The sequence below is a fragment of the Pteropus vampyrus genome, unplaced genomic scaffold (genome assembly GCF_000151845.1).
Source record: "Pteropus vampyrus isolate Shadow unplaced genomic scaffold, Pvam_2.0 Scaffold1390, whole genome shotgun sequence".
In the NCBI taxonomy this organism is placed as follows: Eukaryota; Metazoa; Chordata; class Mammalia; order Chiroptera; family Pteropodidae; genus Pteropus; species Pteropus vampyrus.
Window position 1 is genome coordinate 67,281 of NW_011890171.1, and position 27,471 is coordinate 94,751.

The window sequence follows — 27,471 nt, forward strand, 5'->3', positions numbered from 1 at the left end:
TTATTTATTCATTCATTCATTCATTTATTAGTTTCAGGTATACAGTACATTGGTTAGACATTTATATATTTTATGCAGTGATCCCCCTGATTACTCTTTCACCCATCTGGCTCGACTCATAGCCATTAGAGTACTATTGAGTGTATTCCCTGTGCTGTACTCTACATCCCTGTGACTATTTTCTAACTACTGATTTGCACTTCTTCAACCCTTGACCCTTTTATCCCAATCCCCAACCCTCCTACCCTCTGGCAGTCACCAGATTGTTGAGGTCTTCTTATTTTTTATAATTTTTATTTTTCTGTTATAGTTAAGATACAATATTATATTAATTTCAGGTGTACAACATAGCGATTAGAATCTAACTCACAAAGTGATCACCCCAGTAAATCTAGTACCCCTGTACCCCCATACATATTTATTACATTATTGACCGTATTCCTCATCCTATATTTTGTATCTCTATGACTATTTAGCAACTACCCATTTATACTTCTTAATCCCTTTTCCGTTTTTCACCAACACACCCCCAAGCCTCCTCCCATCTGGTGACCTTCAAAATGTTCTCTGTATCTATGAGTTTGTTTCCATTTGTTTATTTTGTTCTTTAGATTCCACATGTACGTGAAATCATATGGCATTTGTCTTTCTCTGTATTACTCCATCCAGTACAACCCTCTAGGTCTATCATGCAATATCTTTATCCATCCCCTTAGTTTTAGTCTGTGTGTGTCTTTTAATCTGAAGTGAGCCTCTTGTAGACAGCCTGTGTAAGGGTCTTGTTTTCTCATTCATTCAGCCACCCTACTTTTTGATTGGAACACTGAATTCTTTTTCATTTGAAGAACTTGTTGATAGATATGTAGTTATTGCCATTCTTTATTCACATTTTTGATACATATTTTTTCTTCTTCTTAAAGAAGTCCTTCCAACATTTCCTGTAATACTGGCTTGGTGGTGATGAGCTCCTTTAGCTTTCTCTTGTCTGGGAAGCTCTTTATCTGTCCTTTGACTCTGAATGATAGCTTTGCTGGGTAGAGTAATCTTGATTGTAGATCCTGGATTTTCATCATGTTGAATATTTTGTGCCAAACCCTTCTGTCCTGCAAAGTTTCTTTTGAGAAATCAGCTACCAGTCTTATGGACTCTCCTTTGTAGGTAACTAACTGCTTTTCTCTTGCTACTTTTAAGATTCTCTCTTTGTATTAAACCTTTGGCATTTTAATTATGATGTGTCTTTGTGTGGGACTCTTTGGGTTCATCTTGTTTGGGATATCCAACCTTCCTGGGCTTGTATATCTGTTTCCTTCACCAGGTTAGGGAAACTTTCCATCATTATTTCTTCAAATAGTTTTTCAACTTCTTGCTCTCTTCTCCATTTGGTATTCTTATGATGTGAGTATTGTTATGTTTGATGCTGTCCCATAAACTCCTTAAATTATCTTTACTTTTTTTGATTTTTTTTTTCCTGTTGCTGTTCTGATTGGGTGTTCTCTGCTACCCCATCCTCTATATCAGTGATTTGATCCTCCTCCTCATCCGTTCTGTTGATTGCCTCTAATGTACTCTACATCTCAGATATTATATTCTTCATTCCTGACTGGTTCCCTTTTATAATTTCCATCTCCATTTTCATGTTTTCTATCTTGTTAAAGTTCTCACTGAGTTCATCTATTCTTATTGAGCATCTTTATAACCAGTGATTTGAACTCTGCATCTGTTGGATTGCTTGACTCCGCTTTGTTTTAGATTTTTTTTCTGGAGCCCTGGTCTGTTCTTTTATGTGAGACATGTATCTTTGTCTCCCCATTTTGGCTGCCTTTCTGTGTCTGTCTCTATGTAGTAGGTAAAGGTCCTCAGTCTCCTGGTCTTAGCCATGTAGCTTTGTGGAGCTCAGTGGCACAGTCCTGAGGGGGTTCAGCCTCAAGCTAAGTATAGCCCCAAGCCTGTGCCCCTCCAGAGCCATCTGGTAAGAGTCAGCAAGCAATCCACAGATGTCTGCCACTTGAGCTATGCTTGTAGTTGCTTCAACAGGCCATGCCAGAAACCAATTTTAGCTGCAGCCAGTGTGGAGCTTTGGGCTACTCAGCAAGGGGCACAGGGCATGCCGAGAACCCCACTGGAGGGGGTTGTGCGGGGCCACAGGTGGGAGGGGCGGAATTTCAGAGAGTCATCTGGGTGGAGCAACCTCTGTTATCTAGTTTGATGATGTTAGCTATGATGGTGCCTGCATCTGCACACTGGGAGTGGGGAGGGCTCCACCAAGGATTAGTGGATACTGCCAGCACTTCTGCCCAGGAGAAGGCCGCCTTTCCAGCCCTCACCATGAAGCCCTACAACTCAGTGTCCCCACTGTATGTCCCTGGCTCTCCATCCCCACAGCAGCTGCCCCAGTGCTGCAGCTCAAGGCAAGTGAGTCCATTACGACGAAATTCCATTCGCGGTGACGGACCATTTAAGAGGAACATCTGTACCTGCCAGCGGTAGCTGCTGTAGATTCTGTCTTGCTCAATCTGTGTGGGACCGGGCAGCCTCTATTCTGCTCCTTCCTATCATTCCAAAGTGATTTCTTATTTCTCTTCCTAGTTGTAGGGCCTCTGTTCATCCAGACCCTGGGTGACTCTGCTTGCTGTTTGCTCTGTGATTTCAGCACAATTTTAGTGTGGTCACAAGAGGAAGTCTTCAGAGCCTCTACCCTCTACACTATCTTATCCAGACTCCTCTCTTTTTTCTTAACGTAGGTATTTCGTATTAGTATTTAGATCTATTAATATTTACTTAATATATTTAGGTGCTTTGATGTTGCATGTGTGTATATTTACGATTGTTTTATCTTAATGAATTGACCCCTTTATCATTATGTAATGACTTTTCTCTTGTTAAAGTTCATGGCTTAAACTCTTGTTTTGTCTGATGTAAGTATAGCTACCCCTGCTCTCTTTTGATTTCCACTTGCATAGCATATCTTCTTTCATTTTCACTTTGAGACCATTTGTGTCTTTAAAGCTGCAATGAATCTCTTGTAGGCTCATGTAGTTAGGTCTTGTTTTTTTATTCAATCATTCTTTGCTTTTTGATTGGAGTATTTAGAGTACCTATTGATAGGTAAGTATGTACTAATGCCATTTTATTAGTTGTTTTGTGGCTGTTATATTTCCCTTGTTCCTTTCTTCCTTTCTTGCTGCCTCCCTTGGTGATTTCATGATTTTCTGTAATGGTATGCTTTGATTCCTATTTTTCTGTGTGTGTGAATTTACTGTAGATTTTTGCTTTGTGGTTACTATGAGGCTTACATAGAACACCTTTTAAGACATAACAGTCTGTTTTACATGGGTGAAAACTCTAACTTTTTACTCCATCCCCTTTTCTGGTTTTGATGTCACAATTTGCCTCTTATATTGTATATTCACTAACAAGTTATAGTTATTTGTAATACTCTTGTCCTTTAATCTTTATAATAAAATGATTAAGAGTACCATATTACAGTATTAGAATATTCTGAATTTGATTATATACTTATCTTGACCAGTGTGTTGTAGGGTTTCACATTAGTGATTAGCATCCTTTCATTTCAGCTTAAAGAATGCCTTTTAGCATTTTTATAAAGCGGGTTTAGTGGTAATGAACTCTCAACTTTTGTTTGTCTGGGAAAGTTGTCTTCATTTCTAAAGGATGACTTTTCCCAGGTAGAGTATTTTTCATTGGCAGATTTTTTTTTTTTTTCATCATTTTGACTATATCATCCCACTGTCCTTGCTTGCAAGGTTTCTGCTGAGAAATCTGATAGCCTTCCCTGGTAAGTTACAAGCTTTTTTTCTCTTGCTGCTTTTAATATTGTCTTTGTCTTTGAATTTTGACAGTTTTATTATAATATCTGTTGCAGAGGATTTCTTAAGTTGATTTTGTTTGATGAGCTTCATAAATTCATATATCTAAATCTCTCCCAAGATTTGGGAAGTTCTCAGCCATTATTTCTTTCTTTCTTTTTTTCCCCATTATTTCTGTAAATAAGCTTTCTGCCCGTTTTCCATCCTATCTCCTTCTGGGACTCCAGTAATTTTCAAATTAGCCATATACCATTTCTTTCTTTCTTTTTTCTTTGTACTCATCTAACTGGATAACTTCAAAGTTCCTGTCTTCTAACTCACAGATTTTTTTTCTTCTCATTGATCAGATATTAATGCTATTTCATTTTTCATTTCACTCATTGTATTTTTTCAGCTCCAGAATTTCCGTTTGGTTCTTTTTTATGATTTTTCTTGTTTTGTTAAATTTCTAATTTTGTTATTGTATTGCTTTTTCTAATTTTGTTGAATTTTTTTCTCTGGGTTTTTTTGTAGCTTATTGAATTTCCCGAAAACAGCTATTTTGAATTCTTTGAGTAAATCACAGTTCTCCACATCTTTGGGATGAGTTACCGTAAGATTATTGTGATACTTTGGTGATGTTATGCTTGATTTTTCACGTTCCTTGCACTTTTGCATTGCTTTCTTTGCATTTGGAGTTGCAGTCACTTCCTCCAGTCTTTATTAACTGCCTTTGGGAGAGAAATACCTTCCATCAGGCCTGTTAGGAATTCTGAGGCATTCTCAGGCTGTCTGTGGATATATCTGCTTCATGCTTGCTGTTCTCTTTTATACAGACTTCAGAAATTTGTATAAATTCTCTTGCTTCTCTAGCCCCAGGTTAGGTGCTAACCAGACCCCCTCTTGTTTTCCCCAAGGTGGCACTAAAGCTCAAGTTTTGTTGTCTTTCTAGCTCAAGATTTGGGCTAGCTTTCTGTGGGTTCTTACAAGCCATTGAGCAAAACTTGCTCTTGCTGCTACTGTCAGGAATGTACCCTGGGAGCTGGCCACGGGGAGGAGTTATGTGTGTGGGAGAGGTACACAGAGCACTGGGGGTGCCCTTAAGCCATTTGGGGAGATCTGTGGATGAGGTGTTCTGGGTGGCTCATGGGTATACTTCTTGTTGCAGTAAGTACAAACTGTGTCCCTTAACTGCCCTCTGAGAGCATTGTTGCTGCTGTTCCAGCCTCTACCCTCCCCCAGTCACGAGTTCACACTTCAGTACTCTGGATGGGGTGAGAGAGAAATTAGCCTTTTTGGTAGCATCCTAGATAGCTGGGGAAGTTGGGTACATACTCACTTGCCTGCACATTCCTTTGCAGGAGAAATCATGAGTCTAGAAGATCTTTCTCTTGGCCTTAAGCTGCACTGCCTTGGGGGAGGGGTGATGTGTGTAAAGTCAGCCTGTTCCTCTTACTCTCTTTGGTGTGTCCAAACTTGTAGTTTTTTGCTCCCTTGATGTTCTGGAACTTCTCTCCTGAAACTTTTCTGTCCATGAGTGATTGCTTAGACATTTTTTTCCCAGTGGTTCCCAGGCTGTGGCCAAGAGGGCCCAGTCCTTGGACCAAGCCAGGGTCAAAGTCTATATGCCTATCACCTGATGCATGTGTGGGCGAGACTTATCCTGGGTCATTTGGTGGTTGGTGCTGGATAGAAAAGCTCTCACAAAGGCACTTTTGTTCATGGATGGATGCCAAATCGTTGTTGTGGGAGGGACACCAATGAGGGGCATCTTATTCAGCCATGATGTTGACGTCACTCGTACTTTATTGTCACACCTCCTTGTGTCAAGTCAGGTTTGGAACTAAAGCTGATCATGAGATCTATTCAGTTTTGACTGAAAATGGTTCCATTATTTTATTGCAGCCTTCTGTTCAGTCACTTACCTTTTATGATTTTTTGACTAAAATAATATTGATGTGGACATTTTCACATTTTCACAAACAGCAAGAATAGCACTCTGTAAAAAGAGAACAGGTGAAATAAAAGAAAAGAAAGGCTGCTATGGAAATACTAAAGGTTCAAGGGAATTAATGGAATTTTCTCATATTTCACATTTGGAAAAAGGTTTAATTCTAATTTTTTCTATCCTGTTGAAGAAAAAGTTCATGTTGCCTTTTTATTGTGGATGATTGCTATATCAAAAGTATTTGCTTGACAAGTATTGAATACAGTGGACAAATTGAGAAAAAGGGTATTTTTACTTGTTGTCTTTTATGTGTTGAAATTCTTATTTACTGAAGAATCAAATAGGAGTAACACAGACCTACACAGACCTAGTTCCTCAGTAGTTTCCTAGATGTGGCCATTTTCCTCATCTGTACTGATTAGTGGCCCTTCCCATATAAAAAGATCATATTATTTATATATGCCACGTAATTTACTATTTGAGTAGATATATACTCTGAAGAGAAGGATGTTAGATTTCTAGAAGTCCCAAGAATCTAGTGATTAGTAAGAATTTTTAAATTGCAGGAGCAATACTCGCACACAAAAAAGCTCAAGAAAACAGATTCTTTTGAAAAGGAGGAATGAGTGCATTTAGCTAATGTTGTTATAAATATCTGTACCTTTTGTTATAATTCTGAAGCTATGATATCTTCTGTTTTTAATATTTGAAAGAAGTAATCATTTCTATAACTAGGCAGTACAATTAAAGTAGAATTTTAAAACTGAAGACAGTTTAGTCAGGTAGGTGTCTCTCTTTTGAAGCCAGTAAGATAATGGTAGGTAAGAAGAGTTCTCACTTAAATTGAAACATTTTGCTTTTGGCTGTTAACTCTGAGTCTTTATTAATCTTAGGTATAATTTGTGAGTGGCTCATTCATAAGACTTTGCCTGTAATTAACGTTTTAAAATAATTTTAACATTTTTTAGTGATTAGTTGATAGAAGTTCTCACATGTAATTTTTTTATTAAAATTATTGGGGTAACATTGGTTAATAAAATCAGATAGATTTCAAGTGTATAGTTCAATAATACTTCATATATATTGCATTGTATGTTCACTACCCAAAGTTAAATTTCCTTCTCTCACCAAATATTTGACACCCTTTACCCCCATTTACCTCCCCGCTGTCCCTTCCCTTTGGTAACCACCAATCCACGCTGTCCTTGTTCATGAGTCTCTGTTTGTTTGTTATGTTTGTTTGTTGCTTTCAGTTTCGTATCCCACATATGAGCAAAATCGTATGGTTCTCAACTTTTTCTGTCTGACATATTTCACTGAGCATGATAATCTCAAGATCCATCCATGTTGTCACACATAGCAATATTTCATCTTTTCTGATGGCTGAGTAATATTCCATTGTATATATGTACCACAGCTTCTTTATCCAGTCATCTATTGAAGGACACTTCAGTTGTTTCCATGTTTTGGCCACAGTGAATAATGCTGCTATGAATATTGGGGTGCATATATCTTTGTGGGTGAATGCTTTCAAATTTTGGGGGTAGATACCCAGTAGAGAGATTGCTGGGTCATAAAAGAAGCTCTATTCTTAGTATTTTTGAGGAAACTCCACACTGTTTTCCATAGTGGCTGTACCAATTTGCAGTCCCACCAGCAGTGCATGAGGGTTTCTTTTTCCCCACAGCCTCTCCAACACTTGTTATTACTTGTCCTGTTGATGATAGCCATTCTGACAGGTATGAGGTAGTACCTCATTGTGGTTTTGATTTGCATTTCCCTAATGGCTAGTGAAATTGAGCATCTTTCTATATGTCTTTTGATCATTTGTATGTCTCCTCAGGAGAAGTGTCTGTTCAGGTCCTCTGCCCATTTTTTAATTGGATTGTTTGTTTTTTTATTGTCGAGTTGTATGAGTTCTTTGTATATGTTGTATTAGGCCCTTATAGGCCCTTTCAGATGGGTGCCTCTTTCTCTCGTTGATAGTCTCACATATAACTTTTAAACTTGGCTCTTTGATAATTGAGCTGCATTCTGTTATTGGATCTGGTAAACTGTTTACAGGTTGTAAAAATGGAAGCTATATAGTCAAAACATATCCCTCCCACTCCTAACTTTTATTCAGTTGCCATTTCCAGAGACAACTAATGTTACTTACTTATTATTGTCACTTAGAGTTAGAATTTGGGCTTTGTTTTATTGAGGAATGATTTTCAAAGTGCAAAGTATATTAAAATTGAGTTTTTACACACTTGTTTGAAAACAGTTGAGGTTAAAGAACATAATTAACATGTTACAATTTTGGGAGTATAAATTTTAAAAATTTAAACAATGATATAGAGAAACAGCAGAAATCAATCTAGAATGTCTTTTTGTCTATGCCATATATAGTCCCTCAGATAGGTCTGTACCATCAGTTACTGTTGTGGCTAGATCCGATTAGAAACTAAGCAATATATGGCTGATGCCTGGTATTAGTGACACAATTGAAGTACTTCTCTATTTGTGGTATTTAAAAAGGTTACATGTAAGAAACTTCTGGTATTTTTCAGAATATATCAGTTACAAGATGTTTAACAAGAAAGTTTTGAAGAATTATTTTTAATATCTTGCATACGATATAGTTTTTTGTCTGAAAACTTAGTCTTGGGTTGGTGGTTGATATATGGAGAATGTACCTATGTTGACAGTCAGAGGAAAGTGCCAGGAAAAAAATATATCCATCTTAGATACATTTGCCATTTTGTTGGCCTGGCATTTTCCTGCCAGGGAACCTCTTTTTTTCTTGGGGAAGGAAAAAGATTGAACTCAGTATATTGTAGAGCAGTTTTTATGCACTGTTTTCTCACCAGTCTTGTTTTGTTTTCTGTAGATATAATTTCTTTTTAGTGATATGGATCTTTTAATTTAGGATTGGATGTAAATATTTCTTCTCAGGCTTTCTGCACAGGATCACTAATAATTTATGTCAGTCTGTTGTTGTGCTGCTCATTATGGGAGCCTCTTGCCACATGTGACTTTAAAATGAAAATTAATTAATTTTAAGTGCTTAATAGCCATGTGTGGTTAGTGGCTACTGCATTGGGCAGTGAAAGTAGAATATCTCCATCATTGCAGAAAGGTCTGTTGTATAGTTTTGGCTTTAGCTTGTATAATTCAGGATTGGTAACTTGGGCTGCTGAAAATTACCCCAACGCCTACCCTCAAATCACTTCCTAATTTGCAAGGTTTTGTATTTTTATAAAAACTCAGTAACTTAATCTGAAATTTACTTAGTCAGATATTAACTATGATTTCACCTTTGATATTTTTTAAAAGAAATTTCTTTAGTTATATTGGTGACCATATTTCTGTTGATTTTTTCTTACTAGGACATGTATTATGAAAAATATACTTTGTTCCATTTGTCTCATGAAGGACAAAAATGTGTCATTTTGTGGTCCCTTGTGATTTTAGGAAGCAAGAGCCTACTATGAGCAGACTGGAGTTGGTCTTCTGCCTGTTGTTCTGTTCAATGGAATGCCCTTGGAAAAGGAGCAGCTGGATCCTGATGAGTTGGAAACCATCACAATGCACAAAATTCTGGAGACCACAACCTTCTTCCAAAGAGCGGTATACTTGGTGAGTGGTATTTGAAGGTTGATTTTGAAAGAGAATGATTTGCTTACATTTTTGTATCCTCTGTAGTAGGCAATAAGAACATTTTCATTACCCTCTAAATAAACTCAAAACCCCGTGGTGGTCACTCTCCATTTTCCCCTACTCTGCCCTATGGCAACCACCAATCTGTTTCTCCCTCTATGTGTTTGCTCGTTTTGGACATTTTATGTAAATGGATTCATACAATATGTGGTCTTTTGTGACTGATTTCTTTCATTTAGTGTAATGTATTCAAGGTTTTTATCCTTGCTGGAGTGCATGTAAGTACACACTCCTTTTTATGTCCAAATAATAGTCCCTTAAATGGATATAACATATTTTGTTTATCCATTCATCAGTTGATGCATATTTGGGTTGTTTCCACTTTTTGGCTACTATGAATAATTGTGTATGGGTTGTCTTAGGTATATATCTAGTAGTGGAATTGCATGCTTATTTTAACAATTCGAGGACCTATCAGACTATTTTCTTTTTTTTTTTTTAGGCAAGGCAACCCTTGGTTGACCTCACAGATTGCAAGGACCTTGTCAGCTTACAATCCCTTATTTTTTTATTTTTTTACACGTACAGCACCTGGTCTTCCTAGGTGTTCTCCCATCCAAGTACTAACCAGGCCCGACCCTGCTTAGCTTCTGAGATCAGACAGGATCAGGTTTATTCAGGGTAGCATGGCCATAGACTATCAGACTATTTTCCAAAGCAGCTGCACCATTAAACATTCCTACCAGTGGTGTATCCGGGTTCTACTTTCTCCACATTCTAGCCAACACTTGGTATTGTCTGTCTCTTTAAGTATAGCCTGGCTGGTGTGAGTGTTAACTGTGGTTTCGATTTGCTTTACTCAAACCTGAATGATATTGAGTTTATTCACCATTTATATCTTCTTTGGAAAAATGTCTATTTAAATTATTTGCCCATGTTTAATTGTGTATTTGTTATTTTTGAGCTGTAAGAGTTGTTTATTTGTTCTGGATACTAATCACTTATTATATATTTTCAAATATTTTCTCTCACTTTATAATTTGTCTTCTCACTATTTGGTGGTATCCTTTAAAGCTCAAATGTTTTTAATTTTGATTAAATCTAATTTACTTTTTTTTTTTCTTTTGTTGCTTGTGCTATTTGTATCATATGTAAGAAACGATTGCTTAATCCTACGTCACAAAGATTTATACCTGTTTTTTCTTCCAGGCATTTTATAGTTTTTTCTCTTAGCATTTAGTTCTTTGATCCATTTTCAGTTAACTTTTATATATGGTGTGTAGTAGGAGTTCACCTTTTTTTCCAAATCCAATTTGACATGCAACCAGGTATCTTTTGGGATGATTAGTTGTCCCAGTACCATTTATTGAAAAGAATAGTCTTTCCCCATTAAAATGTTATGGCACTTTTATAAAAAAAAAAAAAAAATTGCCTTTTAACATATAGATTTATTTTTGGATTGTCTTGTTTTCCATTGACCAATATATCTTTTCTTATGTAAATACCTCATAGTCTTAATTAGTGTCGTAATCAAATGTGAATTTTCCAACTTTGGGCTGGCCTGCCTGCCTGCCTGCCTTCCTTCCTTCGAAAAAGGACTGTTGGGATTTTGATAGGAATTACATACAATCTGTAGATCAATTTGGGCTGTATTGATATATCTTTGATACCTTTTAAAAATGTTGAATCTTCCAACCCATGAACACAGGATGTTTCCATTTATTTTGGTCTTGTTACTTTCTTTCAACTATGTTTTGTTATTTTCAATGGCAGAGTCTTATACTTTTTTCCTGAAATTTATTCTTTAATATTATATTCTTTTTTTATGCTATTGTAAATGAAATATTTTTTAAATTTAATTTTTGGATAGTTTATTGGTAATGAATAGAAATACAATTGATTTCGTATATTGATCTTACGCGTTGTAACTTATTAGCTCTAATAGTATTTTGTGGATTCTTTAAATGCTTTATATATAGAAAATGTCAACTTGCAACTACGTCATCTTCGAAGAGAGTTTTGATTCTTCTTTTTTAATCTGATGCTGTTTACGTCTTTTTATTTCTTTTCTTGCTTATTGCTTACCTTCTAATACCATGCTGAATAGAAGTAATGTTGAGTGAACATTCTTGTTTTGTTCCTGATCTTAGGGAGGAAAGCTTTCAATCTTTCACCAGTAAGTATGTATCAGCTGTTGGTTTTTTGCAGATTCCTTTTATCAGTTTATGAAAGTTTCCTTCTATTCTTAGTTTGTTGAATGTTTTTTATCATCAGTGTGTGTTGGATTTTGTCAAATACCTTTTTAGTGTTTATTGAGATGATCGTATGGTTTTTCTTCTTTACCTATTAATATGGTATATTATGTTGTTTGGTTTTATATGTTGGATTCCTGGGCTAAACCCCACTTTGTTATGGTGTATAATCCTTTTTATATAACATTTATGTAGTTAAATTTTTTATATCGACTTAATTTCAATAATATAGAAAAATTTCGCTCTTCAGTAGCGAAATTTAGCTCCTGTTTAGCTCCTCCTTTATGTTGTTATTGTCATACAAATTATATCTTTCCACATTATATGCCTATCTGCATCAATTTATAATTATGGCCTTTATAGGTACCTTTTAAGTGAGAAAAATAAGAGTTACAAACAAAAATATATATTTATACTTTCTATATTTACCTATGTGGTACCTTTACTTGTGCTCTTAATTTTTTGTGTGGATTTGAGTTATTGTCTTGTGTCTTTTCATTTTAGCCTGATTGATACCCCTTAGTATTTGTTATAGGTTAGGCCTGGCAGGGAAAAATTCTCTGTTTTTGTTTATCTGGGAATGTGTTCATTTACCCTTTATTTTTTAATGAAAATTTGTCTGCATATGGAATATCTTCGTTGACAGTTATTTTCTTTCAGCACTTTGTATATGTAATTCTATTGCCTTTTCATCTCTATGATTTCTTTTGAGAAATCAGCTGTTAATCTGATTGAGGATCGGTTCTATGTGATTAGTCTCTTCTCTTTCCCTATTTTCAGAATCCTTTCTTTGGTTGGTTTCAGGATCTTTCAGGAACCCCTTTTACTTTTGACACTTCATAATTATGTCTACGTGTGGAACTCTATGGGTTTTTCCTACTTGGAGTACATTACATTTATTATTTATTATTTTTTTATTTTACAAAAAACTGTAGTGGACGTTTGAGCAGCGCAGGGGTTAAGGGTGCTAACCCCGCTCCCTTAGTGGTCAATAACCTGCATATAACTTTTGACTCCCCAAAATTTACCTACTGATAGCCTATTTTTGACTAGAAGCCTTACCGAGAACATAAAGAGTTGGTTAACATATATTTTGTATGTTGTATATATTATATACTCTTATAATAAAGCTAGAGAAAAAAATGTTAAGAAAATCATAAGGAGTCTACAACCATGCCACCCTGAACAAGCCTGATCCCGTCTGATCTCGGAAGCTAAGCAGGGTCGGGCCTGGTTAGTACTTGGATGGGAAACCACCTAGGAAGACCAGGTGGTGTAGGTGTTAAAAAAAAAAAAAAAAGGAAAGAAAGTCATAAGGAAGAGAGAATATATTTATTGAAAAAAAATTCACATATAAGTGGACCTGTATAGTTCAAACCCATGTTGTTCAAGGGTCAATTGTACATATATTTCTGTAATATGAGAGGTACAAAAGGGAAGAATAAATGATGAATTGTTTCTCCTTTCACCAGCATAATTGTGACTCTGGAAATGTAGGGTTACTTGGATACCTGAGATTGAAAAAAGCTTGGGGTGATTTTTATTACAAAGTATATTAATTGCTTGAGAGAATGCATTTGCCTTTCTTCTTTAGAGAGAAACCAACAATAAGCACATCTCAGAATGGATTTCTGTTTTTGTTAACTACAATATGTAGAGCTTACTTATTTTTGGGGAAGCACAGAGGTATGTGGAGAGATCAAATAAAGTTGGATTTGCATTTCAAATTCACTTCTCATTAACTCTGTGATTTTCAGTTAGTTATTTAACTTTTCTGTGCCACAGATTCCTCATCTTTAAACTGGATGGCAATAACATGTGCTTCACATTGTTGAAAGTTAGTGATACTGTGCATGATGTGCCAAGCTATGCTTGGCAATGACAAGGACATAAATCATGGTAACGTGTTTTTAGCTGTTACCTATACATAAAAAGGTATCATATATATAAAAAAAAGGTATTATAAAGTTAATAATTTTTTAGTTTCTAATTATCAATCGGATTTGTTTAACACTCATCCTGTCCCCACCTTTTTTTTCTGTAGGGCGAACTGTCCCATGATCAAGATGTGGTAGAGTATATCATGAATCAGCCAAATGTTGTTCCACGAATCAATTCTAGGATTTTAACAGCTGAGCGAGAATACCTGGATTTAACAGCAACCAGTAAGGAGCATTTCAGGAGCAGCTGTGGGCTGTTTTTGATTTGTCTTTCAGAATCTTTGCATTTATTAGATTGTAATGTTCAGAAGATAACCCAAGATTTTGACCCGATTTTATATTTGAACTCATTGCACCTTGACTTCATAATACAGGCTTCTAAATTCATAGGAGTTTCCTCCAAAAGAAGAGAAATTCTTCCTGGATAAACACTTGTGAACTTTAAAAAATATTCAGTGACTTTTAAATAAAAAAATAGGCATTAGATGATAAAAAGGACCTGTATTGTTGACTTTCTTAGTTATAAAACTCTTTAAGCATCTGTCTTTTCTTCATCCTCATTCTGGAATCAGTCAGCAATGTCAACAAATTTCTTAGTTTTATTCTGAGAGCATGAGAATGCCTTTCTAAAAAATAAAGCTTCATTGAGGAATAATGTCATGCCATAAAACTAAATCTTTTAAAGTGTACAGTTTTAAAAGTGTATGATATTTTTACGTATTTTCAAAGTTGTATGATCACTACCACTATCTAATTTAGAACATCATCACCCCAAAAAGAAGTGTGTACCCATTAGTAGTCATTTTCCATTTCCCCCTTCCATTCTCCAGGAACCACTAACCTAGTTTCTGTTTCTATGGATTTTTCTATTCTGGATATTTCATATAATGGAAAGTTTTTGTGTCTGGCTTCTTTCACTTAGCATAATGTTTTTCAGGTTTATCCATGTTGTAGCCTGTTTCAGTACTTCAATCCTTTTTATGGCTGGCTTATTAATACATTGCATAGATATTCTCCACTTTGCTTATCTATTTCTCAGTTGATGGATGTTCGGGTAGTTTCCCCAAGAATACCTTTTAAGAGGTAGATATGTTAGATCCAGGTACAATTTGTTCCTTTTGCCTTCCAGTATGATTCTGCAGGCCATTTTAGGAAACAGCTGGAAATAAAGTAGAGCTATTATCACTTGCCCAGGAAAATCTCACTGGGGGAGAAAAGATAATGTGTACTGGTGAAGTCAAAACCAGGTGTATTTGTTGTTGTAGTTATGAATAATGGATATATAGATCTATTTATGGTTGTTACTTTATGACACCTACCTCTAATCTTAACTGGAAACTGAATTCTTTTTCTTTTAGGCAGAGGAAAATGCACAGATATGCTTTTATTTGAAAAAGAAAGCAGTCAGAATGTGAGCTACATTGTTTCTTCACAGCTAGGTTTTAGCTTTTCACCTGAAGTTTTAATAGATCAAGGCAAACAGTATTATGAGTCTTTGTCTTGAGTTTTTGTTGTTTTTATTCTTTTGATTTTAGGATTTGTTTATTTATTTTTTTAAATTAAATTTACTTGGTTGCTTTTGGTTAGTAAAATTATATAGGTTTCAAGTTACAATTCAGCAACATATCATATGTATATTGCATTGTGTGTTCAGTACCCAGAGTTAAATTTCCTTCTGTCACAATATATTTGACCCCTTTACCCTTATCTACCTTCTCCCACCCTCCTTTCCCTCTGGTAGCCACTAAACTGTTGTCTTTGTCCATGAGTCTCTGTTTGCTTGTCTTATTCGTTTGCTGCTTTCAGTTTTATATTCCACATATGAGTGAAATTATATGGTTCTCAACTTTTTCTGTCTGACATTTCGTTTAGCATGGTAATCTCAAGATCCATCCATCTATCCCAAATGGCAGTATTTCATCTTTTCTTATAGCCCAGTAATATTCATTGTATATATGTACCACATTTTCTTTATCCAATCATCTCTTGAAGGATGCTTTGGTTGTTTCCATGTCTTGGCCACCATGAATAATACTGCTATGAATGTCAAGGTGCATATATCTTTGTGGATAAATGCTTTCAAATTTTTTGGGTAGATAGCCAGGAAAGGGATTGCTGGGTTATATGGAAGCTCTAAGTTTTTTCCCAGCTTTATAGAAATACAATAGATAATTAGTTTACATTGTACAATTAAATGAGTTTTTTTCAGTTATAGTTGGCATACAATATATATTAGTTTCACCTGTATAGCATAGTGATTAGAGATCTATATATCTCACAAAGTGATCATCCCACTAAATCTAGTACCCTTCTTCCCCTTACATATTTATTACAACATTATTAACTACACTTTATATCTCCATGTCTATTTTGTAACTATCCATTTGTACTTCTTAATCTGTTTGCCCTTTACCATTGCCCTTAACCCCCTCCCATCTGGTAGCCCTCAAAATATTCTCTGTATCTGTGAGTTTATTTCTGTTTTTGTTGTTATTATTTATTTTGTTCTTCAGATTCCACATGTACATGAAAGCATGCAATATTCACCTTTCTCTATCTGACTCATTTTATTTAGCACAATACTCTCTAGGTCCATCAAGGCAATATCTTTTTCCATCCCCTTCCCTTTAGTCTGTGTGTGTCTTTTAATCTGAAGTGAGTCTCTTGTAGGCAGCATATGCAGGGGTCTTGTTTTCTTATCCATTCAGCCACTCTATCTTTTGGTCAGAGCACTTAATTCTTTTCCATTTGAGGTACTCATTGATAGGAATGTAGTTATTACCATTCTTTATTCCTGTTTTTGATACATGTTTTTTTTCCTTAAAGAAGTCCCTCCAACATTTTCTATAACACTAGCTTGGCGATGATAAAGTCCTTTAGATTATTTTTGTCTGGGAAGTGCTTTATCTGTCCTTTGACTCTAAATGATAGCTTTGCTGGTTAAAGTATTCTTGGTTGTAGATCCTTGATTTTCATCATGTTGAATATTTAGTGCTAAGCCCTTCTGTCCTGCATAGTTTCTTTTGAGAAATCAGCTGCCGGTCTTGTGGGAGCTCCCTTGTAGGTAACTAACTGCTTTTCTCTTGCTGCTTTTAAGATTCTCTCTTTGTATTTATTAACCTTTGGCATTTTAATTATGATGTGTCTTTGTGTGGGCCTCTCTGGGTTCATCTTGTTTGGGATTCTTTGAGCTTCCTGGGGTTTTATGTCTATTTCCTTTACCAGGTGAGGGAAGTTGTCCATCATTATTTCTTCAAATAGCTCTTCAACTTCTTGTTTTCTTTCTGGTACCCCTATGACATGGTATTTTTACCTTTAATTGTGTCCCATAGGCTCCTTAAATTATTATTGTAGTCTCGGCTTCTTTTTTTCTTGCCATTCTGATTGAGTGTCCTTGGCTTCCCCGTCCTTTATATTAGTGGTTTGATTCTCTTCATCATCTATGCTGTTGATTCCCTTTAATATACTCTCTATCTCAAATAATGTGTTCTTTATTTCCAACTGGTTCCCTTTTATAGTTTCCATTTCCATTTTTATGTTTTTCATCTCTTTGTTAAAGTTCTCACTGAGTTCATCTACAGTTCCCCTAAGTTCATTGAGCATCTTTATAACCACTATTTTGAACTCTGCATCTGTTAGATTGCTTGACTCCATTATTCCTGGATCTCTGTTCTGTTCTCTCATATGGTTTCTGCTTCTTTGTCTTCCCATTTTGACTGCCTTTCTGTGTCTGTTTCTATAAACTAAGCAAAGTTCCTAAGTCTCTTGTTCTTATTAGCATGGCTTTGTGTAGTAGATGTCCAGTGGCACCGTCCTGAGAAGGGTTCATCTGCAGGCCAAGTTTAGCCCCAGCCTGTGCCTCTCCAGGGCCACCTGGTAAGATTCAGCAAGCAAGCCACAGATGCTGTGCTTATAGTTTCCTCAAGAAACCACGCCAGAAACCAAGGCCAGCTGTCACCATTGTGAGTCTTGGCGCTAACTCAGCAAGGAGCCCTGGATACTTCGAGGACACACCTGGATGTGGCTTGTGTGGGGCCGCAAGTTGGGGGAGGTAGAGTTTCAGGGAAACTCTGGGTAGAGCAACCTCTGTTATTCAATTTGATGTGGTCTCCGCTATGGTGGTGCTGAGTCCTGTGCCCTGGGAGCAGGTAAGGCTCGAAAGAGGAACAGTGGATACCACTATCATTTCTGCCTGGTAGAGAGCCTCACCTCCAGCCCTCAGTCCTACAACTCAGTGTCTCCCTGTAAGTCCCTGGTACCCCCTGCACAGCTGACACAGTGCTGGTGCTCAGAGCTAGCAAGTCTGTTACCGTAGAAGTCCGCTTGGAGACACGGCCCCTTTAAGAAATATCTGCTGCTGCCACTGCCACAGCCTCTGTCCCACTGAGCCGCTCAGGACTGGGCAGCCTGGTGTCTTTTCCCCCTCCTGCCTTCTACCATTGCAGGTTGTAATGCTTCTGCTCATCTAGATACCAGGTGACTTTCCTTGCTGTTTGCTCCGTGTTTCTGTCACAACTTTGATGTGGTCGCAAGAGGGATGAACAAACTATCTTCTACGCCATTTTTTCCTGTCTCTCTATTCTTAGTTTTTTGAGGAACCTCCATACTGTTTTCCATAGTGGCTGTACCAATTTATATTCCCACCAACAATGCATGGGAGTTTATTTTTCCCCACGTCTCCAACACTTGTTATTACTTGTCTTGTTCTAACAGGTATGAGGTGGGACCTCATTGTGGTTTTGATTTGCGTTTCCCTAATGGCTAGTGAAGTTGAGCATCTTTACATATGCCTGTTGTTCATGCGTATGTCTCTTCGGGAGAAGTGTCTGTTCAGGTCCTCTGCCCATTTTTTAATTGGATTGTTTATTTTTTTAAATTGTTTAGTTGTATGAGTTCTTTGTATATTTGGATTAGACCCTTTGGAGGCATTGTTTGCAAATATCTTCTCTCATTCAGTTGGTTGCCTCTTTGCTTTGTTGATGGTTTCTTTTGCCGTGCATAAGCTTTTTAGTTTCCATAATTTTAAATTAAACTGTAAATAGTTAAATATGTAAATAGTTATCATGAATAAGAAGCACAAAAATAGTTCTGTGTTTTTAGATATCTTTCTCCACTAAGTACTGTAGTAATCATTTGTGAACTGGTGCTAGTCCACAGTGGTAGTAAAGTTGCAATCTGTTGGGTGAGCATTTTAGAACTATCAGTGAAGGAACAGCTGGCATCATCCTGACCCAGTGGTCCTGGCTCCATCACTTATGCTGCTCTTAGTCTTTGCTGTCCTGGGACCTTTTTAAAGAACGCGAAAATAAAGTCTTTTCCCATCCTCTGCATGATGTCGTGGGCCATGTCTCTCTTATTCACCATTACTTTTCTTTATTAGAATATTGACTGAAGTAATAGTAGTCCCTCAGTGTACTTTGTTGAATGAAAGAGTAGGTTGGAAAATGGGCAGACAGACAAATAGATGGAGGGTAGACAAGCAAGCTGTGCCTGGAGGACAGTGAGAGAAGAATGACATTTATGTTGGGACATAATAATGCATAAGATTAGGGAGATTGCTGGAGATAGAATGTTTATGATACCAGGCTGGAGACCATTTTGTAGTATAAGAAGAAAGACTGGGTGGTTTAGAGCAAAGGAATGACTTGATGAAACTGGAATTTAAGAAGAGTGATTTGAGAGGGAAATGATTAATAAGAGCATTGCCTGTGGGCACTAATCAGAGAAGATATATATCTGAAAATGACCTTGTGTTTCTGTTCGGACTAAAAATATATTATTTTGTGACATATAAAAAAATTAAAATGAGAGTTTTCTTATATTTTTTCTTCCATTTATGCCTTTCCACACCCAAATAAGAAGGTAAGAGCTTACTGTGGTGGATGTGTTACTGGCAATCAGATATCTGTGTTGTGGGAGTCAGGAGTTCGGTTCTTGGATCCTCCACAGAAGATTTACATAGAATTCTGATGCTAAGAAAAGGTGGACTGAGCTGATGAAAAATAGCAAACAGAAGTGATTTTTTTTTTTGAGTAAAATAGAGTAAAGTACATTCAGAAGAAAGTCCAAGCGGGTACCTCAATAGAGGATTGAGGGCCCCAAGAAGTTGACGGTTGGGTGTTATATAGGCCATAGAGTTTCATTGTTCTCCTTCTGTCCCTCTTACCTCAAAAGGTGGAATTTTCTGCTCCTCCAGTGGGCCCTCCCACTCCGAGCTAGGGCCTGCGCAGTGTGTGTCCATCCATGGGAAGTCATACACCTAACACTGTGGGAATTTTGCCCATTTAACTCATTTTGCCCATACCAGTTGAGCTTTCCTGGAGTAAAGTTATATAAGGTCATTTGCAGTTAACTGACTAGGGTAAGCATTGGTGTGGGAGGTGGGGTGAGGGGATGAGGAAGGCGCCAGGCATTACTAGGCTCTTTTTGCCTGCCCGTCTAGCCTCTGACCGTGGGGGACACAGGGAGGCTTTACAAGCCTGCCAGACCCCTGGTTGTATGTTTTCTTCTGCTGAGCTGGTCTCAGGGCCTCGTTAACCCTTCATTGTCCCTCTCCCTCCTGCTCATATCTGCCTACCTACCTATGGACATATGGACAATGGAAGGGAGAGATGAAGTCAAGGGGATTTCTTTAAGAGATCATTCTCTAGTTGTAAAGTGATAGAAGTGGGAGTAGGATACATGTAAACTATTAAAGTGATACATACATTTATGAGGGTTTTATGAGTTATAATGTACATTTTTTAACTGTGTCTTAAAATGTGATTAATGGGGTAGGGGTCATTGGGGTTGTAAAATTATTCAGTAAACATGAAATATATTGATATTTCATTCATGCATTTTTATAAAACTTGTATTATGGTCATATCACATCATCAGTTGAATGTTAACATTAGATTGATTTTAGGCATATTAATTATAAAACTACAATTTTTTTTTTTCAGATAACTTTTTTGTGGATGATTATGCTAGATTTACTGCCTTGGATTCCCAAGGCAAGACTGCTGCTATAGCCAATAGTATGAACTATCTGACAAAGAAAGGTAATACATTCTAGGCTTGTCTTGGATTCAACATTTTTTTTTAGTATTTGCAAAAAAATTCATTCGTTAGTGTCTGTTGAGAGAGGGACTTCATAATTTATTTTATTAATTATTTCTTATAATGATTTGAGCATAGAAAATACCTATTTAAAATTCTTTATATATTTTTGAAAATTAAATGTTATCTTTATAAATTTTTATTTTAGATATTAAAGTCAAAAGGGAAAATTTTTCATTGTTCAAAATGGGAGAACATTTATGATGTAAAAATGAGTTAATAGATTGAAAATTGATTTGATTTGCCTCTTCAATGACAACATTGCATTAATTTTTTAAAAGATAAACTTGGTTCTAGAAATACTTACGTAAGTTTTAAAACTGATTTTTATGTAGACTTATTTAGACTAATGTGTGAAATTGATATCCTTTTAATGGCAGACAGATACTTTTCTCCTCTGGTCACACTTATTATCCTTTCAGAGCACTTACAGTCAGTTAAGGTAGCTATTTTCATACCACTATAATATCCCAGAGAGAATTTCTGGTTTCCTAGGTATATGTAAGTAAAGGCAGTTGCTCCATTTGATTCCTCAAAGAAATTACTAAACTGTAATGGGGCTAAGAAGCAGAAAGAAGCATAGATCATATTAGGAATTATTTAAAATTTGACTGATAGTAGGCAATTATTTTAGAAATGATATTTTCTTTTCTTCTACTCTTTTCCTTTACCTTTGTCCAGGAATGTCCTCCAAGGAAATCTATGGTAACTTTAAACTTCAGAATGTTCTGTTCTTTTTCTCAATTATCTTATTTCAATCACTGTTATAATTCAGAATTTACTGATCCTTTATTGGGATGTTTCTGGAACCTGTGGGTAACAGTAGATAATTTATCCATACAGATAAATTTTGTATAAATGTTTGCAAAGAATTAGATTTCAAAAAGTTACAAATTAATGATTAAAGACTATAATGTTACCCATATGTTCAAAGGCTCTTTTTCATTTTATATGCTAACAGATGCCCAAACTATAATAGAATTAATAAGTGCATGCTCCTAGTGTATAATTAAGCCATATGGATGGCTACCCTGCTTTCATTCTAGTATTGAAGTTTCACTACTTTTGCTTTGTATTTTTATTAAACTTGTCATTTTCTTATTTTTTTTTTTGCATGTTTTTCAAAAATATTTGGCTTAATAACAGTAGCGAAACACAGAATGTGCTTTCTTCTCTCCAACTTAATATGTTGTTTTGTTTTTCTACAGATGATTCTTTTATTAGGCCAGTAACTTTTTGGATTGTTGGGGATTTTGATAGCCCTTCTGGAAGGCAATTATTGTATGATGCTATTAAACATCAGGTAAGTGTCTACAACTTTTTTCTGTATCTTTGTTTGAGCCTGCCATTGCCCTCATGAGCATCTGTGTGCTGATATTCTTGTTCTGGTGGGGAGACCAGAGTTCTGCTTTCTTAATACTTGAGGGAAAAGAATGTTTCTTCAGAGGTCTGCCAGCTAGTATGTAAAGAGAAGATTGCAATATTCTAGCTTTATATAAGGGAATAGATTCTTTTAGAGGAAAAATAGGAAACCTTTATCATAGACAAGTTTTTATTGTATTATATTTTCTTGGTTCATGTTCTTGCTGCAGAGATGCTACAAAGATCATGTTGTATATTGTATGGGAGAGACAGGGTCCTTAAATCAGAGAGGTTTGGATGTGGGGGAACTATACACAGACATGTTATTGTGTATATGATAGAAGTAGATTTAGGCACACAGAGGGATGCAAACACCGACGGTCTGAAAGATACGCAGCACTTGAACCGTAGAATGAGTGAACGACAGTGATAAATGGTTGAGAAGAAATTGACTCTTCTAGAGAGTGTCATTGTCAGAGAATGAGATGGTACATTTCCTTTTTCTAAGCAGTTTGAGATTGGACTCACCCATATTGCACACCCCTCGTATGTCCTCTTGGTACCCTGTGTCCCAGGCTTTCTGAAATACAGAAATATCTGGGTGATTTCAACTTCATTAATGTGCTGAGTGCCCTGTTGTCTAAGGGAATAGACTAGATGCTACAGTTAATTCACAGTTAAATCAGGAATAGTTCTGGTGGAGGATGATAGGTACTTGTATAAGTCACTCTCAAATTGGTAAATGCTCAAGAGGTGGTAGAGTGGGAGAATACGGAGAGAGAGTTGAATATTTTAAATAAATATTTAATTGAAGTAAAATATAGGTTCAAAAGAAGTACACAAATCATAGGATATACAGTGTCACAAAGTGAACACACCCATGTGACTGACCACCACCCAAGTAAAGAGAAGTATCAGATTCCTGAAAGCCCATCCCCTTTGTGCCCCCATCACTACCCCTGCCCTTTTCCTCCTCTCATATCAAAGAATAGGTCTGCCTGTTTAGTATTTTATTGAAAAGGAATATGTTTGGTTTCTTTACTCAACATTTATCCATGATATTACAATTCAGTGGTGGTTAGTTTTTTTCATTGTGTAGTGCTGTATCATATGACTGTACCACAAAGTTCTATTTGTTTAGTATATTTGATGGACAGTTGGATTGTTTCTAGTTTGGGACTATTCTGAAGAATGCTGCTATAAATATTCTTGTACATGTCTTTAGATATACATAAATATGAATTTCTCTTGCTTATGTTCTTAATACGAGCCCTTTTTTAGTTTTATGGGTCCCAGATATCTTCTCCCACATGGATTCTTATCTTTTTACTCAGGGAGAGATTAATTTTTACTGGAAATCTGGAAAGGCCATGTGAATGAAAAAGGGTTTGAGCAGAGCACCGAGGACGGTTGGGACTTAAGGAAGCAAAGATGGGTGTACTTGGGGTTCACGTGCCAATGTGAGACATGATGTTTATTAGGAGAATACAGAATGTGTGTAGGGGAGAAATACAGGACTCTGGTAGTCTATAATGTATGTTGAATTTACAGGGATGGTAAGAAATGAAGTTAGAAAGGCAGGCTGGGGGGCAATTCAGATAGGGGTTTGAATGTTTGGTTATAGCATTTTAATTTCATTTTGTATGCAGGGGAGAACTACTGAAGACTTTTTAAGAGAGGTATTATTTGCTATTTATGGAATATGACTGATATTAATACCACTTTTTAAGTTCAAAACATCTACCATATAACCCTTATTTTCCATTTCGTGAATAGAAATCCAGTAACAATGTTAGAATAAGCATGATCAATAATCCTAGTGAAGATATAAGTTACAAGAACACTCAGATCTCCAGAGCAATCTGGGCAGCTCTCCAAACACAGACCTCCAACTCTGCTAAGAACTTCATCACAAAAATGGCCAAGGAAGAAACTTCAGAGGCCCTGGCTGCAGGAGCTGACATTAGGGAGTTTTCTGTTGGGGTGAGTCTGTTAATTACCACTGTAGTTCACTCCTATGGGCTGATGTGTCCTGCATGATCAGGATTTGTAATTTTAGTTTTGAGTCTCAGAATTTCTCTTTCTTTTCTTTTTCCTTCCTTCCTTCCTTCCTTCCTTCCTTCCTTCCTCCCTCCCTCCCTCCCTCCCTCCCTCCCTCCCTCTTTCTCTCTCTCTCTTTCTTTCTTTCTTTTTTTTTAATTTTTTTAAAAAAATTCTTTAATGTCACCACATATTTAACCCGTTTTATCCCATCTACCTCTCCCTTCCCCCACTGCCCTCTGGTAATCACTAGTCTGTTGTTCATGTCCATGAGTCTCTGTTTGTCCTGTTTGTTAGTTTTAGGTTTATATCCCACATACAGGTGATATCATGTGGTTTTCAACTTTTTCTTTCTGGCTTATTTCATTTAGCATGCTTATCTCGAGGTCTATCCGTGTTATTGCAAATGACAGGATTTCTTTTTTTGATTGGAAGAATTTTTCCAATAATAATTCTGTCATATTCCCTTTATTAAGCTTTTAAAATTGATAAGTTTCAAGATGTGCATGATACAAGTTTATGTTTTAAGCACAAAGCCATTTGTTTTGTATAGTTTTTAAAAGGTAGCCAATTTTTCATTTGTTTATAGAGCAAAAAACTGAAATTTAAGCCGCTTGATGAGTTAGTCTTATGTGTTCTTGACACGTTTCCAATATAAGCCCATGTTTATTCATTTATGTTACATACTTTTTACTGTTTTGTAGTTTTAAAATTTCTTTAAAAATGATGAGTTTACTTGATGTTTCAGTTAGAAAAAAGGCTTTCACTTGAAATTAGCAAGATTTGAAAATGCAGAATAAAGGTATCATGAACACTAATTCGCCAGTTGAACAGTCACATGAAAGAACAAGAAAAGGAACTAAGCATTACTGATAAGAAGGAGGGTAGGAAAATGGGAGGGAGAATGGAGACATCATAATGTTAATTATTAGAATTAGTTATTACTTTCCACTGAAAGAGCACTTTATGCTTTATTCATCTTGATTATTCATTTTTATGATTTAATAACAATTACTTTTCCTTAATAACAATTACTTTCCTAGGGCATGGATTTCAGTCTTTTTAAAGAGGTCTTTGAGTCTTCCAAAATGGATTTCATTTTGTCTCATGCCATGTACTGCAGGGATGTCCTGAAGCTGAAGAAGGGACGGAGGGCAGTGATCAGCAATGGAAGGGTGAGGATTTTGTCCTGGGACAAGCTTGGCTTCAAGTTAGATCAGTGAACTGTCTTGGCACCATTCTCCTCTGAAGCTAGTAAACTCTTCAAACAGAGCCACTCTTTTTTCAAAGGTGATTAGGGCTTATGCAGTGCTGATGATCATTTCTGCTCCCTTATTTTAAAAGAAGTTTGCTCATTTTGACATAAATGTCCTTGTGTGAAACCTTCCTGCTGTTCAGTTTTGTTCTGCCATTGTACAAGGTGGTGAGTATGTGGTGGCTCTCAGAACATAAATCAGTGAGGTCTTTGAAACATAAAGTATTCATTCCCTGTGGGGGCCATGTCTATAGTTTGGGCAGTCTATATGAATTTATTTGGTTTAGGCTTAGACCATTTCATAAAATCTGCAGCCACTAAAATGAGACTATGGTGAATGCACCAGATTTTAAACTCTTAACATGTAGGGTAAAATCTCTGATATCTACCACTACATCTCTACTTTGGCTTTGTTATTTATATTCAGTGAGAATTAATGAAAATTATATTATTTTACTTCAGAGTTTGCTTGCTGTAAAACTATTGACAAGTATATAAGCCTACACTTTATGCAGTTGAGGAATTGATAAGTAAGTAAATAACTATCTGAGCTGATGGGGGTTTTATTTCTACTTTTTTCATTGATTTTATTCAGATGTAAACATCTTGGGCCTTTAATGCGATTTAGTTCATGAGATAGCCTGAGGATGACAAAGGACTTTTTTACGGTCTATGGATTCCCACATTGACCTCCCTGCTCTTCTTCACAGATCATTGGGCCACTGGAGGATAGTGAACTCTTTAATCAAGATGATTTCCACCTCCTAGAAAATATCATCTTAAAAACTTCAGGACAGAAAATCAAATCTCATATTCAGCAGCTTCGAGTAGAAGAAGATGTGTAAGTTTTGCACAGAAGTCAATTTGTTCAAGTCGTAGGGCTATATTAATTGAGCTTTCTTCGTGCTGCCCATTCCAAGATGTTTTATTTCCAGCTTTAAATATAGTAGTGCTCTTCAGTGCAGGTGTTTATTTATGCTTCTTTTGAAACAAATTATTTTGTAGCCAGCTATTTAAAGAACTGAATTAATTCTCTCCATTTTTATTTTTTGAAACTTGATTGTGGAAAATTTCAAACATATGCAAAAGTAGAGGGGTTAGTTTATTGATTACCTTGAAATACTAATGTGAAGAAATACTTCCCTTATTATGTTTTTAATTACCTTTCAGTTTTATTTTGTTCAGGAAGGGGCAGGTTAAGCACTTCTTTTCCTGTATTTACTAGTATTAAACCATCATACCTTTTCCACAGAAGCTGAACTATTTTACTTCTCACCAGTAATGCATAAGGGTTCCAGTTTTTCCACATCCTCATCAACACTTGTTATTTTTTTATTTTTTTTTTTTGGTTTTGTTTTGTTTTTAAATAATAACCATTCTCATGGGTATGAAGTATCTTTGTAGTTTGGTTAGTGATGTTGAACATCTTTTCATGTGTTTATTGACCATTTGTACATCTTTGAAAAAATATCCCCAAGTCCTTTGCTTAGTTTTAATTGTTTATTTTCTTGTTGTTAAGTTGCCGGAATTCTTTATTTGTTCTGGATAGCAATCTCTCACACGTATGACATGCAGATATTTTCTCCCACTCTTTGGGTTGCCTTTTCACTCTCTTGATAGTGTCCTTTGATGCATAGTGGAGGATATAAAATTTAATTTAAAAGTTTTTCTGTTTTTTTTTCCTTCATTTTTTTCATATATTATCATGCTGCAGATTCAAGATGCATGTCTTAGTGAAGTATTGATTTCAGTAGCTGCCAAAGTAGTCCCTTTGTTAAGTCTTGTGTGATATGGGAAGGAATCTTTTTTTCTTACAGACTAGAGGTTCTTACAGTGGCTCTTGATCGATGCCCATTGTTCCGGCGTATGAACCACTTTCATAGGCCAGGAGGTACCCCATGACTTGAAGCCACCACGTCATAGCCATAGGCTTGACGTGCTATTCTTTTGGATCACTCCTTTCTCTGTGGAGGTTTTGGGGTGAGGGATAGCCCCTTGGACTCTTTATGGGCTAGTATATAATTGTCAGACTATGCCTGGAAGACTTGGCTTTTATCAATCAGAGATGGCTCTGGACCTGTCCTGGGTGAATTTAGAGAGATAAAGTATTCATAGGGCTGCCAAA

At 36.2% G+C, this 27,471-nt stretch overlaps 1 protein-coding gene and 2 pseudogenes across 5 annotated transcripts in view; 2 read left to right on the top strand and 1 right to left on the bottom strand.

Annotated features, from left to right (window-relative positions):
- Positions 1-27,471, top strand: part of UGGT1 (UDP-glucose glycoprotein glucosyltransferase 1) — a 117,841-nt gene that overhangs the window by 46,633 nt on the left and 43,737 nt on the right. For all 5 annotated transcript variants that reach the window (XM_023526609.1, XM_023526610.1, XM_023526611.1 and 2 more), the window contains exons 18-25: positions 9,211-9,375; positions 13,693-13,813; positions 20,533-20,631; positions 21,371-21,394; positions 21,898-21,992; positions 23,828-24,034; positions 25,135-25,266; positions 26,057-26,187. In XM_023526609.1, the coding sequence (XP_023382377.1) occupies positions 9,211-9,375; positions 13,693-13,813; positions 20,533-20,631; positions 21,371-21,394; positions 21,898-21,992; positions 23,828-24,034; positions 25,135-25,266; positions 26,057-26,187 (974 nt within the window). The remainder of the gene's footprint in view (positions 1-9,210; positions 9,376-13,692; positions 13,814-20,532; positions 20,632-21,370; positions 21,395-21,897; positions 21,993-23,827; positions 24,035-25,134; positions 25,267-26,056; positions 26,188-27,471) is intronic.
- Positions 9,976-10,094, bottom strand: LOC111734474 (annotated as a pseudogene).
- LOC111734471 lies at positions 12,812-12,930 on the top strand (annotated as a pseudogene).